This window comes from Thermothielavioides terrestris, chromosome 5, assembly GCF_000226115.1.
Source record: "Thermothielavioides terrestris NRRL 8126 chromosome 5, complete sequence".
NCBI classification, from domain to species: Eukaryota; Fungi; Ascomycota; class Sordariomycetes; order Sordariales; family Chaetomiaceae; genus Thermothielavioides; species Thermothielavioides terrestris.
In genome coordinates, this window is record NC_016461.1 from 2,530,316 (window position 1) to 2,543,410 (window position 13,095).

Consider the following 13,095-nt stretch of genomic DNA (forward strand, 5'->3'; position numbering starts at 1 on the left):
TTGCCGCTGGGTCCCGGCGTCGCATCCTTCGCCTCGTCCGCAGCCGCGGGGTCGAGCGGCTTCTCCTGAGCATCTGGCGAGCTCCGGAGCGAGGTTGTCGAGAAAGCAGCCCTAGCCATCCCTCGGCGGGCAGAATAGGGACTGCTATCTCTGAGCTGAAGACGACACGACGTCCTGAGAGGGGATGTCGGCCGGACTCCTGAAATTCGGGCGGCAGAAGTGAACATCCTTGGTGCTTGTGTTGGCCCTGAAATCTGGCCTAGGCTGGGAATTCTGGCCGAGGCCGAGGCGCTGCAACTCGGGCATCGCAGGACGACGCCGACCGGTCTTAATTGGGTCTTCATTGCGTGTCTGCTGGCTGGGGCATCATCTCATGGCGGGGTGTGAGCGTGCTGCAAGCAGTGTTCTTGAGATGCATTCGATGGCTGAAGAGCTCAGTTACAGGAGCTTGCTTGCTTGGCGCTTGGTGCCGATGAGCGCCAAGACCTGCTGCTGTCTGGGCCGTGGTCCGAGCTTCTAGCCCCTGCCAGGGATGGTGCTGTGTAAAGCCAACAACGACATTGGGAATGCATCACGCATCCGTAGACATATCTGGAAAACCACTCGTATTTGGCAGATCATCTGCCTATGGCAAGTCTAGGGACCAGTAACTCTAGTGCTGTATGTACACCGTATGGGCAGTTACTGTGTTTCGCGCCAGAAAATAGACTAAGTCGCCCGTCCTGGTTCTGGCCCTCCCTGAGTGGCTCTGGCCCTCCTGTCCCCCCCGTGCGAACCGCGGAAGCAAATCAAAGCAAATAGTAAAATAGCATGTGAAGTCAGGCCGCAATCCCTGCGCAAACCCAAGGCTGAGATGAACCAGGATGAAAAAAAAAAAAAAAAAAAAAAAAAAAAAAAGGAAAAAAAAGGAAAAAAAGAAGGCAGTGTTGCCGCCAAAGCCAAAGCCATAATTGCTCCCGTCCCCGACGTCCGGGAACACCAAAAAATAAGCAACGGCCTCGCCCCTCCACATCTCCCCGCCGTCCGCGAAATCCATCGTCTTATTCGCTTGCTACGCCCCTGCGCCGTTGCTACCGATCACCATTTTCTCCCGCCCCCCCTCCCCGGCAAAACGCCCACCACACACACAGACACCCTCTCGCTCAACCCTCCATGGTCAAGTCCGCATCGTCCTCGTCCTCCGGCGACAGCGGGATCCCGTGCTCCTTCCACCGCTGGAACTCCGTGTTGACCCTCTGCACCTCGTCGTGGCTGAGGCCGCGCATCCAGAGGTTGTTGGTGACGGTCTTCTCCTTGAGCTTGTCGGCCTGGATCTCGCGGCGGAAGGCGCGCTTGGCCTCGCGGTCCTCGTCGCTGCCGCCGTCCGCCTCGCCGTCCTCGGCGCCCTCGCGCTGGCCCGCGGCCGCGCTGTTGTTGTACATGAAGCAGTCCGACGTGCCCTTCTCGAACACCATCTTGGACGAGTTCAGGCAGATGCGGACGATCAGCCCCTCGTGGATCACCAGCGGCTTGGGCGCGTACCCGCCGTCCTCCGGCGAGTCCTTAGCGTCGCTCGGCAGGTTGCGCTCCAGCAGCACCTTCTGTAGCCGCGACCGCACCACGCCCTCGGTGTGCTCGACCCGCATGTACGACGAGATGTAGTACTGCCACTGCTGGATGCGCTCCATCTCGTCCATGTAGAATGTCGTGTCGTCCTTTTGCAGCCACCGGACCGTCGCCTCCTTCTTGGCCGGGTACTGTTTGATAGAGGAGAAAAAGGGTCAGCAAGATGGAACGGAACTCCCCAAACTAAAGAATCCGGAGTCAAAACGACGGATCGGCAAACGTACCCAGGCAATGACGAACATCTCGCCGTCCTTGATGCACTTCTCAGCGAACTTGCGCGCGCTGATCTCGTTCTGGAAGCTCGTCTCGGTCTGATGCCGGCTCTCCAGGTAAGCCTTGACCAGCTCCTTGGTCTTCTCGCCCTTGGCATCAGGGTTGTTGCAGCTCAGCGCGAGCCGGCACAGCGTCTTGAGCAGATCCTGGATCGTGTAGAGCGTCCAGCCCTTGCGGAGGTAGTAGTGCCGCAGCACGTCCTGATACCGGCTCTCGTCGATCTCGCCGTTTATGAAGTCCTCGATGAGCTCGACCGTCTTGGGCCAGAACGTGGCCGGGTCCTCGCTATCAAAGTAGTGCATGCCCTCGTGGACGAAACCGAGGATCTTGGCCGGCTTCTCCGCGTTCTCGCGCCGTATCTCCTCCAAGACGCTGTCCTTGCTCTGCTTGACTTCCTCGAGCCGCTTGAACAGCGTTTGGAACACGGTGAAGAACACGTAGATGTTCTGGTTGCAATAGAAGTTGTACCAGCGCCGCGGGAACGGCGCGTCCGCCTTAAGCTCGCCGTCCACGTCAACGAGGTCCGATCCCTTGCCGCCTCTGCCCTTCTCGACGATGATCGGCCCCGGCACCGTCGGGAGCCAGCGGCTGTTGGACACCTCCGGCAGCGACGAATCCTCCGGCGCATCGGCCATCTCTTCCTCGTTCGCCGATCCCACGTCGGGCGTGGTCTCCTTGCTACCGGACGCCGCGCTGTCTTCCTTTTGCCCACGGCTCCGACTGCCGTTGCGGCCGGGATCCAGCACGCCGCGGAGCAGGTTGGACTTCTTATCGTTGCGCCGAGCGCGGCCGTTGGTCAACTCGAGCGCTGTCGTTTCGTCCTCGTCCTCCTCTGCCGAGTCTTGGTCGATGTCGGCCAGTTTCTCCTGGACTTTCTCCTCGGGAAGATCGAAGAATTGCGGGATGAAGGTCTCGAAAAACTCCAGGATCCGCCGCCGCTCCTGCGCGTTGTGCTGCCCGCCGACGTTGGCGAAGATGACCATAAACCGGAGCAGGTCCAGAATGAGATCCTCGTCGGTGAACGAGTACGCAAACTGATAGCGAGGAGTCTTGCCCTTCGCCATTCGGATACGCCGCTGTTCTTCGTGCTTCGTCTTGATCACGTCGACGAGATGCTTCGCCGCGAGGTTGCGCTTGTCGTTGCTCTTGACCTGGATGCCCATGTGATCCAGGCTCTTCAGGTGCATCACCTCGGTCTGGGCCTGCCAAACCTTCTCCCACTCGCGCTGGTAGCACCGATGGGTCAGCAAATTGAAATCAACTTGTACAGAAACTCTACTCGTGGTTGCCCATACCTGAGTAAATCTCCACTCCTCGTCCTTTTGCTTCAGGCGCGCCATGACAACGGGGACGACCGTGAAGGGGTACCTGAACATGTCATTGGCGACCTCGCAGCCCTTCTCTGGACCGTAGATCTTCTTGAGGACCCGCTTGTAGATGGAGGTGCTCTGACCGCCAAGGCCAGCCGGCATCTTGAAGTTGGCCCTCTCCGAGGCAGGCAGCGACAACATCTGCTGTGCGATCGGCTCCAGCAGCTGGATGCACTTCTGGTTCGCCTCGATGTAGAAGTCGTAATCGTGACGCTCCTCCTCGATACGGTGCAGGCTTTCTTCGTAGGCGTTCTTGCGATGGGCGACAAAGCCCGAGTCCTCCGACGCCCAGGTCGGGTGCGACGCCCATTCGTCGTTGAGCACCGACTGGCACAGTTCGTCGCGGCCAGAGCAGGGTTTCAGCCGCTCCCGCTTCGGTAGCAGTCGGTAGCTGGGGCCGAGTCCACGGCAATTACTGAGAGAGACCCTGCCCGTCGGCGGCTCCGGCCGGTTCTCGACGACTTCGTCGGTGGTATCCTGGCGGACCAGGGCCCTCAGCCCATTGAGAAGCTCGGGATTGCCGCCCATGAACTGATTCGCCTTGTAAATAAGAAGATCCTTCGTGATCAGGTCCTGGTTCCAGAGGTTGAGAAGCTTGAGGAACTCAGTCGTCGCCGTCCGGTTGCCGATGTGCTTCTTAACTTTCTCGAAAAACGCAAGGTCATCTTGCGTGGACACGGCGAGCGGTGTAGGCGCCAGCGGCTCGGGCATCGTCGGCGTCAGCGTCGGCTCGATAAAGGTGCTCTCGGCAGCGTTGGGTTTGTGCGTCAACTTGGCGCGCTTGTTCGCCGAGGGCGCAGGGGGCAGAGTCCCTCGCAAAGCCGACATCTGTGATTGCTCCGAAGTCGAGGGAGCAGGGCCAGCGGGCGCCTTCTCCGGACGACGTTTCTTGTTGTCTTTGCTTGCGCTCGCCGGCGGAGCGAAATTGCCAACCGGTGGCATCTTGGGGCCGTCGCGAGCAAGATGGCCCGGCTGCGGCGTTGGCGTGGTCGCCGCCATAGGCATGCTCTCTTCAGCGCGTGGGCCAACCGATCGAGTCTGCGCGGCCGACTCGGGGAGGAACTGTTTGAAATCCTCAAGAAGATCGGGTGCTGTATGGAAAAGGCTGGTGACCTGGGAATATACGTCCTGAATCGGTTTTTGCTCGCGTTGGTAGGTCTGCAGGATCTCGAGAAACTGCTTGTAAATTTCAGGTTTATCCTGGAAGCGATTCTAGGCCACGGTTAGCAGTCGGAAGGATCTCCACCAAGGCACCAAGGACGTGTCTGCCCCGCGCCGGTTTTTCTTTGAATGTTCGGATGAAGGCTGTTGTGCCCAATTCAGCGGGAAACGAAAGGGACATGTAATTGCCTACTTTGATTTTGTTGACGTAGCTAATCGCGTGGTTGAATTCCACGGGTCCGCGTTTCTCCAGGATAGCCTGCTGAGAAGCAGCACCGCTGTTCGTGTTGGGCGGACCGCCAGCCGGAGTAGGGGTGAGCGCTGTCCGAGGGGCAGGGGCGTGGTTCATAGGGGTGCCGTTCTGAGCGGCCGGTACGGATCTCTGTTGGATCGGGCTGGTGCCGTCAAACGGAGCACCCTGGTTCGACCCAGGGAATCCCGGCTGGCCGTTTTGTGCCGGCACACTGAACGTGGCTTCTGGGCTTTCCACGCTGTGAGGGTGCGGCGCTTGCCAGCCGCTCCTGCTGCTCAGATATCCTTGCGCATGCGCAGGACCGGACGTCGGTTGTGTCGCTTCGTGTTGGCTTGCTCGGCCGATTGAGTGGATTGTTGAACCTGATGGAGTCGTGACGCGGATGCTGTTGGGGTTGTTTTCCAGTCCGCACTCGATGCGATATCCGGGGGGGAGGAAAGTGTTAAAGCCCTGGATGAGGTTTGGGTGGCCAGCGAAGAGTTCGGAGACTCTGCTGATAACACCGGGCGTGTCGATTCTGACCTGGGTTAGTAAATCGGCGGAAGGAGCAATGCCGACGGTTTATACTCACGTCTGACTCTTGAAATCCTTCATGATGTCCAAGAACCGATTGTAGACGTCCGGTTGCTCGTGGAATTGCACCTTGACTTGATCGAGGTAGCTGAGCGCATCCTGGACGGTGAACCCAACACGGTCAGCATGAAAAGGACGAACGGCGGCGCAGCATTCGTGGCAAACTGCTACCTACATTCAGGATGGGCTGCTGGCCCTGAGGCATGCCGCCAGGTCCAGCAGGCATCGCATGGCCGGGACCCATACTGGATCCGAAGGGTAATTGCTGCTGCATGCCTCTGACGCCGTCCTGCGGCATGGGCCGGCCGTTCTCCTGCTGAAGTGGGCCGCCGAAGATGGAAGGGGGCCCGCCCGATCCGCCCAGGGAGTTGCTGGGACCATTCGGGCCATGACTCATGGGCGCGTAGATCTGGTGTTGAGGTGGCTGCGTGGCTCCCGGACCGCCATGATGTTGCGCCGGCCTGGCGGAATCGCCGTGGAGCGGCCCGCCGAAGCCCGGCGCAGGGGCCGAAGGCCCACCCATGGCCAGGGAAGGGGCCGAGCTCCCGTGGTTCGCGAGGAGGCCACCGGGGCCGGTGATCGAGTTCGAGATCCTCGATGCGACGGGCTGGTGGATCGGGAGGGAACCGGCGCTACTGTGATGGGGCGCGGTCGGCGGGTATGCGTCGCGGTGCTGGCGCTCGGCTTCTTCCCGTTCGCGGTCTCGCTCTCGCTCGCGTTCACGGTCGCGGTCGTGCTCGCGCTCCCTTTCTCGCCTTGCCATATCGTCTTGATGGAGGGCGCGATGACGTTGCTCGTCGACATCGCGGTCGCGGTCGCGGTCGAAGCCGCCGCCGCCATGCAGCGGCTGGTTATTCATGGCTACTTGGTGGCTGCTTGAAGCCTCTTCGTCTTAGCACTGACACGTACGGGGACTTGATAAAGACAGCGAGTTGTTCGAAGCTAGGGGTGTTGGGGGTGCGGAGGGGGGGCGGCTGCGTGCTCAAGGCTGGTGGGCTTGGGGGTTGGGCCATGGGGCCAGGGACCGGGAGAAAAGCTGGGGAGCTCGCGCTTCGTCACTTACTGCTGCGACTCGGACTAACGTAATCTGCCACAGGGTATTTGTTGAACCCCAAGCCGAACCACCCAAGAGCTCGAGACACAAGACGTTCGCAGTCCTTCACTCGTCCGTAAACAAGAATGCTGCGCGCTGGTCGGGAGAAGACATCGCAGGACGGGGACGAGGATTGCGGAATTGAAGCAGTGCTGGCGCTCAGCACGGGGCGCAGATCCCGTCTCTACCCTGGACTCCGTATCATCTGCGATAACGATAAGGCGGCAAAATCACGGGAAATGTTTGAACAACCCAGTTCAACCTACCTACCATGTAAGGATTATTTCGTGTTACCGTAAGGTAGTGTAAATTCCCACATGCGCTTGGCAGCCCGCACATTATGCATCTTCCCACCAGAATCCTTCATTCAGTGCCGGTTAGCCCCAAGCATGTGACGGCAGCTGACCCTGCGAGGTCTTCCGCCGAGGACGCGAGGGATACAATTGATCCACGACGTATACCTCGTACGTACCCAAGAAGCAAGTTATATGCATTGCGCGAGGCGCGGCTGCCCACCGTTCCCATTCCCTGGTACATGTTTGGGTTCAGGATCCAAAGCCGGATTGCATCTCACTTCAGCCATACGCAATCCCAATCGCGTTTACACCGGGGGGACCCGCGCTTAAATACCATCCCCACTAGGCCCTCATCAACATTCGACCCCTTTTCGCACCGCCTGTCCATTCATGCGCATTCCGTCGATCCTGCGACCATCCCGATTCGAGAGCCTCCTCAGTATGAAGGTCCTTGGCGTTCTAGGTATAATTGCGGACGCTCTTGATGATCCACTAGCGGGGGGGAACATGTGAGCACACGGAACGGAGGATGCCCATAGCTTTTCTCCCACGATATTGAAACCAACGTACCACCTGACCATTGGTGACCTTTCCGGCTACGCTGGCAACCTCGATCGCGCCTGGCTGGATCTGCGAGCAGGGTGTGTCAGCGATCTCGGTGTCCATTGGAGTGAGTCGCATAGTTAGAACCCGAGCGGTGCTGTGCGCTGCTCACCAGCCGCGTCCCATCCTTTTCTTCCCACCAGATCTCCCGGTCCCCCCCGACGGGCTTGACCTTTTCTCCTGCGGGCCACGGGCTCAGGGGCACCAGGTGCGCCTCCACGAACCTGCGCAAGTTCCGCTGGGCTCTGTCCTGTCCTTCCTGGCCCTCGTACGCGTTGGGCCCAAGCGCGCTGTATTCCCCGGGGTCTTCCCATGGTTTCCTGGGCAGCTTCTCGACGGCCGAGTTGAGCGGAGCCAGAACGGTCGTGTTCTGCGACGAGTTATCGAGCCGGCGTGCGGCGGACTCGACGTCGCGCACAAATCTGCGGCAGTCTAGTTCAGCCAGTGATTCTCGAGACTTCTACCTGATGTACCTAGGTAGGCTTGCGGACATAGACGTACCCAGCGAAGAGGTTAATGCTCCTATCCTTACCCATGACATCAGACAGCATCACGCCGCCTCCGGAGTCCGGAGGCGGCTCAGCTGGAGAGGAGCCGGACGGGGGCACTGCCGGGCCCGGGCCAACGGGCTCCATGAGGGGCGCTTGGTCACGATCGAAAGGTCGGGGGACAGAGGCACTCCTGATCAAAGGTACCAAAAGTTGGGCCGATACGGTACCACTCAGAACGATAAATGGCACGAGTATCGATCGCATGTTTGTTCTGTCATTGATGGCCTCTCGGTCGATAAGAGGTAAAACCATACAGCGTAGGTACGGTAGCTCTCTTCGCTGGTCCGTCTTTTGCTTGGGATCTCATACAAGTTGACGTTACTACGGTTGACGTTACTACGCAACTGAAACCGGGAACGTCAATGGATGATTGGCCGGCAGAATGATTGGTGCCGTCGGTGACGTAGGGCGTCGTCTGACTTGGCGCTTGACAACAACGGCCAAGCACTCTCCCTCCTAGCCCGTCCACATCCGTCGGCAATGGCCATCAAGTCTGCGCTGAGGCCGTGAGGTTGAGACAATTGAGCAGGTATTTTGGTTCCGTTCACAGTCATTCCTGTAAGACTACATCGGCGGCTTCGCTCAAGAGACTCAGCGCAATGCTCACGCTCAGTCGGCCAAAGGCGGTTCAAACTTTTACAACCGTTGCACGATTGTTAGAGAAGCGCCGTGATCCAAATGGCGACACCCGAAGATGCCATGCTCCGGGTGGTGTTGAGGACTGATCACATGTGAAGAACTTACATGCAAAGTGCCTGACATCTACCCACCCCACCCAAATGCATCTCTTATTCCGGACACAGTCTGCACAGTGAGGCCTGGGTTGCAGCAGGCTTTCCCTGCCACTGCGGCTACAAATGCAACAGGCAATTGAGGTAGCGAAGTATTGTGTATGGGAGGGATCCGACTGTTTTCGGCGGCCGGCCGATGTGGTAGGTGTAGCAGTATGGGCCGAGAAGGTGTCACAGAAGCGGGTCTCGACAAGCATCACATGCAATTGCAGCGCCGGCACCGCAACTCGTGACAGAACCGCCAGTGGGGAACCCTGGTCCGCTGCAAAATGCTGACAGCCGGGAGAAAGTACAGGGACATTGGCCAAGCAACTATGAGTGTCGACTGGGTACCGATGCAAACAGATGAAAACAAATGAATAGAGAGCTGCAAGTTGCCATCGCCTCGACTTGTAACTTTTCCAGAGACCAGCCTGCCCCGCGTCTGGTTGCTTGGTGTTCTGTCTGTTGGAGACTTCAGTTACCCCACACCTTCAGGTTGCCATGTCGGGCATGTCTGGGGCGTGCTGTTCTGGGGTGGGCCCGTGGCAAACCTCGGTCCACCTCCATACCGAATCCCGCAGACCTAGCCCACTTATTAGTGCTGAGCGAAGATCGGCCAGACTGAAAGACTGCAAGAGGGCAGAGCATTTCGCACCTTGTTTCGGCAGTTTTTGGGTGCAAACCAGTTGGAAAATTTATGTTGTCAGTATAATTGATGAATGAACCTTGAGGGGTCCTTAGTATCCTGATGTTTCAGCGACCTAAGGTTGGTCCTGGCAGAGTCTTGCATTGCCTCCTCAACAGCGGGTGTGTGCAGTGAACAGAGGCGGCACCCCTGTCCGGGACCCCAGTCTCGACCTCGGCTCACGAATCAGCGAGCCAGCAATTCCAACGCCGGGGCCAGCCATTGTAGCTCGGCAAGTCGCAACCCGACCGGTCATCGCCCAGTTAACTACTCGCGCATTCCTCCCGGGCTCGGGGCATTCTTTCTTTCCTCTCTCCAGACTCTGGCAGCATCAACTTCCTTCTTCCTTTTCTTCACCCAGTCTTGTTATCAGATACCCATCGCAATGGCGCCCAGAGTTATTGTTGTTGGCGGCGGTCGTAAGTGAATCCCGCGCTCAATGATGTCCCCGCGCCGTGTCGTCATGGCATGTGACGCTGTTGTCGCCCTTATGCTCCCGCAGCTGACCATGATTCCTGTATGCTGCAGTGTCCGGCCTCAGCGCAGCGCACACCATCTACATCAACGGCGGCAACGTCGTTGTCCTGGATAAGCAGGGCTTCTTTGGCGGCAACTCGACAAAGGCCACCTCCGGCATCAACGGCGCCCTCACAAGGACACAGATTGAGCAGGGCATCCAGGACAGCGTGCAGCAGTTCTACAATGACACGCTCAAGTCGGCCCGTGACCAGGCGCGGCCCGACCTCATCAAGGTCTTGACCTACAAGTCTGCGGCCGCTGTCGAGTGGCTGCAGGATGTGTTCAATCTCGACCTCACGCTCGTTTCCCGGTTGGGGTAGGTTTGCTTGCTCGTTGCGCTGCGATGCTCAACCAGACCAGTTTCTGACCTCTCCTGCTTGCAGTGGCCATTCGCAGCCCCGTACCCACCGTGGCCACGATGCCAAGTTCCCTGGCATGGCCATCACCTACGCTCTGATGCAGCGGCTGGAGGAGCTCGCCGAGAGCGAGCCCCACCGCGTTCAGATCATCAAGAAGGCCCGCGTCACCAGCCTCAACAAGGAGGGTAATACCATCACCGGTGTCAAGTACGAGCACAACGGCGAGACCCTGTCGCTCGACGGCCCTGTGGTGCTCGCCACCGGCGGTTACGCGGCCGACTTCGGCGAGGGCTCGCTGCTCAAGCAGCACCGCCCGGATACCTTAGGCCTGGCCACCACCAACGGCTCGCACGCCACCGGTGACGGCCAGAAGATGGTCATGGCCATTGGCGGCAACGGGATCGACCTGGACAAGGTGCAGGTCCACCCTACCGGCCTCGTCGACCCCAAGGACCCCGGCTCCAAGTGGAAGTTCCTTGCTGCCGAGGCCCTCCGTGGTGAGGGCGGCATTCTTCTGAACGCCGACGGCGACCGCTTCTGCGACGAGCTCGGCCATCGCGACTACGTCTCGGGCATGATGTGGAAGGAGAAGGACAAGGGCAAGTTCCCCATTCGCCTGGTCCTCAACTCCAAGGCGTCCAACACGCTCGACTTCCACACCCGCCATTACTCGGGCCGTGGCCTCATGAAGAAGATGTCGGGCCACCAGCTCGCCAAGGAGATCGGCTGCACTCCCGAGCACCTTCAGCAGACCTTCCAGACCTACAACGCCATCGCCGAGGGCAAGCAGAAGGACCCGTGGGGCAAGCGCTTCTTCCACAACATGCCGCTGGACATCAACGACACGTTCCACGTCTCCCTGATGGAGCCCGTGCTCCACTTCACCATGGGTGGTATCGAGATCAACGACAAGGCCCAGGTTCTCAACAAGGAGAAGAAGCCCTTCGAGGGCCTCTTCGCCTGCGGCGAGCTGGCTGGCGGTGTTCACGGCGCCAATCGTCTGGGCGGCTCCTCGTTGCTGGGCTGCGTCGTCTATGGCCGTGTCGCCGGTGACTCTGCCAGCAACTACCTCTTCCAGCAGGTGCTCAAGGGCTCCTCGACCAGCGCGGCCCGCCTTGGCCAGATCGCCCTGCACATTGACCCCTCGACTCCGGGCAAGATCTCGGTCGAGTGGACCGGTGCCAGCGGCGGTACCAGCGGCGGTGCCGAGGCGCCCAAAGCGCAGCCCGCGCCGGTCAGCCCGTCTGCCCCCAAGCAGCAGACGCAGACCAAGGACACCAAGTCGTTCTCCATCCCTGACAAGGAGTACACCATGGAGGAGGTCGCCAAGCACAACAAGAAGGATGACCTCTGGGTTGTTGTCAAGGGCGTCGTGCTCGACCTTACCAACTGGCTCGACGACCACCCGGGCGGCCCTCAGGCGCTGCTCAACTTCATGGGCCGCGACGCCACCGAGGAGTTCGAGATGCTCCACGACGACGAGGTCATCCCCAAGTATGCGCCCTCGCAGGTCATCGGGCGGGTCAAGGGTCAGAAGGTTACGCTGGAAATTTGAAAATAGGCCGGCGAGACGAGGCGCAGTCTCACGCACGATTTTCTCTCACGCCGCGGCGCTGCTTGGGAACTCTCTGGCAAGGCGCACCTCTATAGACTGGATGGCTGGGCTAAGAAGAACGCACACCACATGAATCGCCCGCGGTTGGCTTCTGAGCCGGACGTGTATCATTGCTTTTTTGTTATACGGGGAGGAGGAATTATCTTTCGGGAGCACTCATAACCGGTTGGATTTGATCAGGTCGCTGGTTTGGCAGGGACAATTGTTCGCCTGCGCTGTATTGATAGCGTCCCGATTTCAGATATGGAATGTACCGTCATCCTTACCCTACCTGACCAGTAACTAAGGTACTACTAGGTCCTGTCTGCGTACGGGCCGAATGCTGTTCGTTGCGCGTAGTTCTGAGGTCTGTGTCCAAAGGCGGACGGAGTGTCGAGGGCTGGGACGCAGGCGCCTTGCTGGTCGCGAGGCTTCATAATAACCTACACACTGTCCAGTCTGCAGATGGTGGCTTCCGTCGTGGCTTCTGTCGGTACCGAGTTATTTGCTTTTGGTGGCAGCGTCAAGATTGTTGATTGTGTCTTTTTTTGAGCGGCGCCGACATATTAAGCATGCATACATGCATGCACATCGTTGTTTTCCCCTTCTCGTGTGTCCCTCCCTCGAAACGCTGTCCCGCCAGCTTTTTGCACAGGCCTGAGGCTTTCCCCCTTGCGTCTCTTTGTATAGTGTACGTCTTCCTTGAGGCTGAAGGGAATCGCAGAGGGTCTGGACTGCTCTCATGGAATGGCAGGGGGAGAGTATGGCGTCAGTTCCGTTTTTGCGATTCACTTTGCAATTTGGGCTGCTCTGAATGTACCTCTAGGTACTAGGGGTTGGCAGCCCGCTTCGCGGGCTGCGCGCAGCCATTTCAATCCTTTTTCTTAGCAGTGCCACAACCACCCACTTTTTCCACAACCACCCACTTTTTCCACACCTACGCACCCACCTTTTCCAGCGTATACGACATTCATCCTATAGAACCGCGTATATCCGTTGCGGCTCGGCTTGGCGACGCATTTGTAAATATTTACTAATCCGTTACCTCTTTTCTAGGCTTTTTCCTAGGCGATTGGAGCGAGTCTAACGTATATATAGAAGCCGCCTACGTATAGAAGTAGAATCGCTACACTTAGAAACTAAAAACCTAGATCCTACACAACGAACCGCCTAACAACTACGTCGCCGCCAACCGACTAGCTATTGAACGCAATAGTATATATACTAGCTCAATCGCTATATATAAATAGCGATTTTAACGATTGTTAGATACCTCCTATGCTTTTCGACGACGAAGTGGACTCGCCTTTGCCATCTATCGAAGTAGACGAAGATGTCCAACATAGCGATATCCTCTATAAGCCGCTTATACCTACGTCGACTACTA

At 58.5% G+C, this 13,095-nt stretch overlaps 2 protein-coding genes across 2 annotated transcripts; one reads left to right on the top strand and one right to left on the bottom strand.

Moving 5' to 3' along the window:
- Nucleotides 1-1,142: 1,142 nt before the first annotated feature.
- On the bottom strand, nucleotides 1,143-7,982 carry THITE_122696 (SIN3-like protein; the record flags this gene model as incomplete). The annotated part of the gene is made up of 10 exons (XM_003656794.1): nucleotides 1,143-1,736; nucleotides 1,830-3,104; nucleotides 3,174-4,460; nucleotides 4,603-5,179; nucleotides 5,234-5,334; nucleotides 5,411-6,107; nucleotides 6,299-6,300; nucleotides 7,195-7,254; nucleotides 7,340-7,649; nucleotides 7,729-7,982. The coding sequence occupies 10 exons, from the start codon at nucleotides 7,980-7,982 to the stop codon at nucleotides 1,143-1,145; spliced, it is 5,157 nt and encodes a 1,718-aa protein (XP_003656842.1).
- Nucleotides 7,983-9,447: 1,465 nt separating this feature from the next.
- On the top strand, nucleotides 9,448-11,975 carry THITE_2122060 (uncharacterized protein). Its single transcript, XM_003656795.1, has 3 exons — nucleotides 9,448-9,655; nucleotides 9,765-10,071; nucleotides 10,139-11,975. The coding sequence occupies exons 1-3, from the start codon at nucleotides 9,622-9,624 to the stop codon at nucleotides 11,667-11,669; spliced, it is 1,872 nt and encodes a 623-aa protein (XP_003656843.1). The 5' UTR covers nucleotides 9,448-9,621; the 3' UTR covers nucleotides 11,670-11,975.
- The last annotated feature ends 1,120 nt before the right edge of the window (nucleotides 11,976-13,095 follow it).

What these genes read in the sequence shown, in the direction of transcription:
- THITE_2122060 (XM_003656795.1), top strand. Translation starts at nt 9,622, where the DNA reads ATGGCGCCCAGAGTTATTGTTGTTGGCGGCGGTC. An exon ending in TATTGTTGTTGGCGGCGGTC is followed by an intron (nt 9,656 to 9,764) that starts GTAAGTGAATCC and finishes TGTATGCTGCAG; the next exon opens with TGTCCGGCCTCAGCGCAGCG. An exon ending in ACGCTCGTTTCCCGGTTGGG is followed by an intron (nt 10,072 to 10,138) that starts GTAGGTTTGCTT and finishes TCCTGCTTGCAG; the next exon opens with TGGCCATTCGCAGCCCCGTA.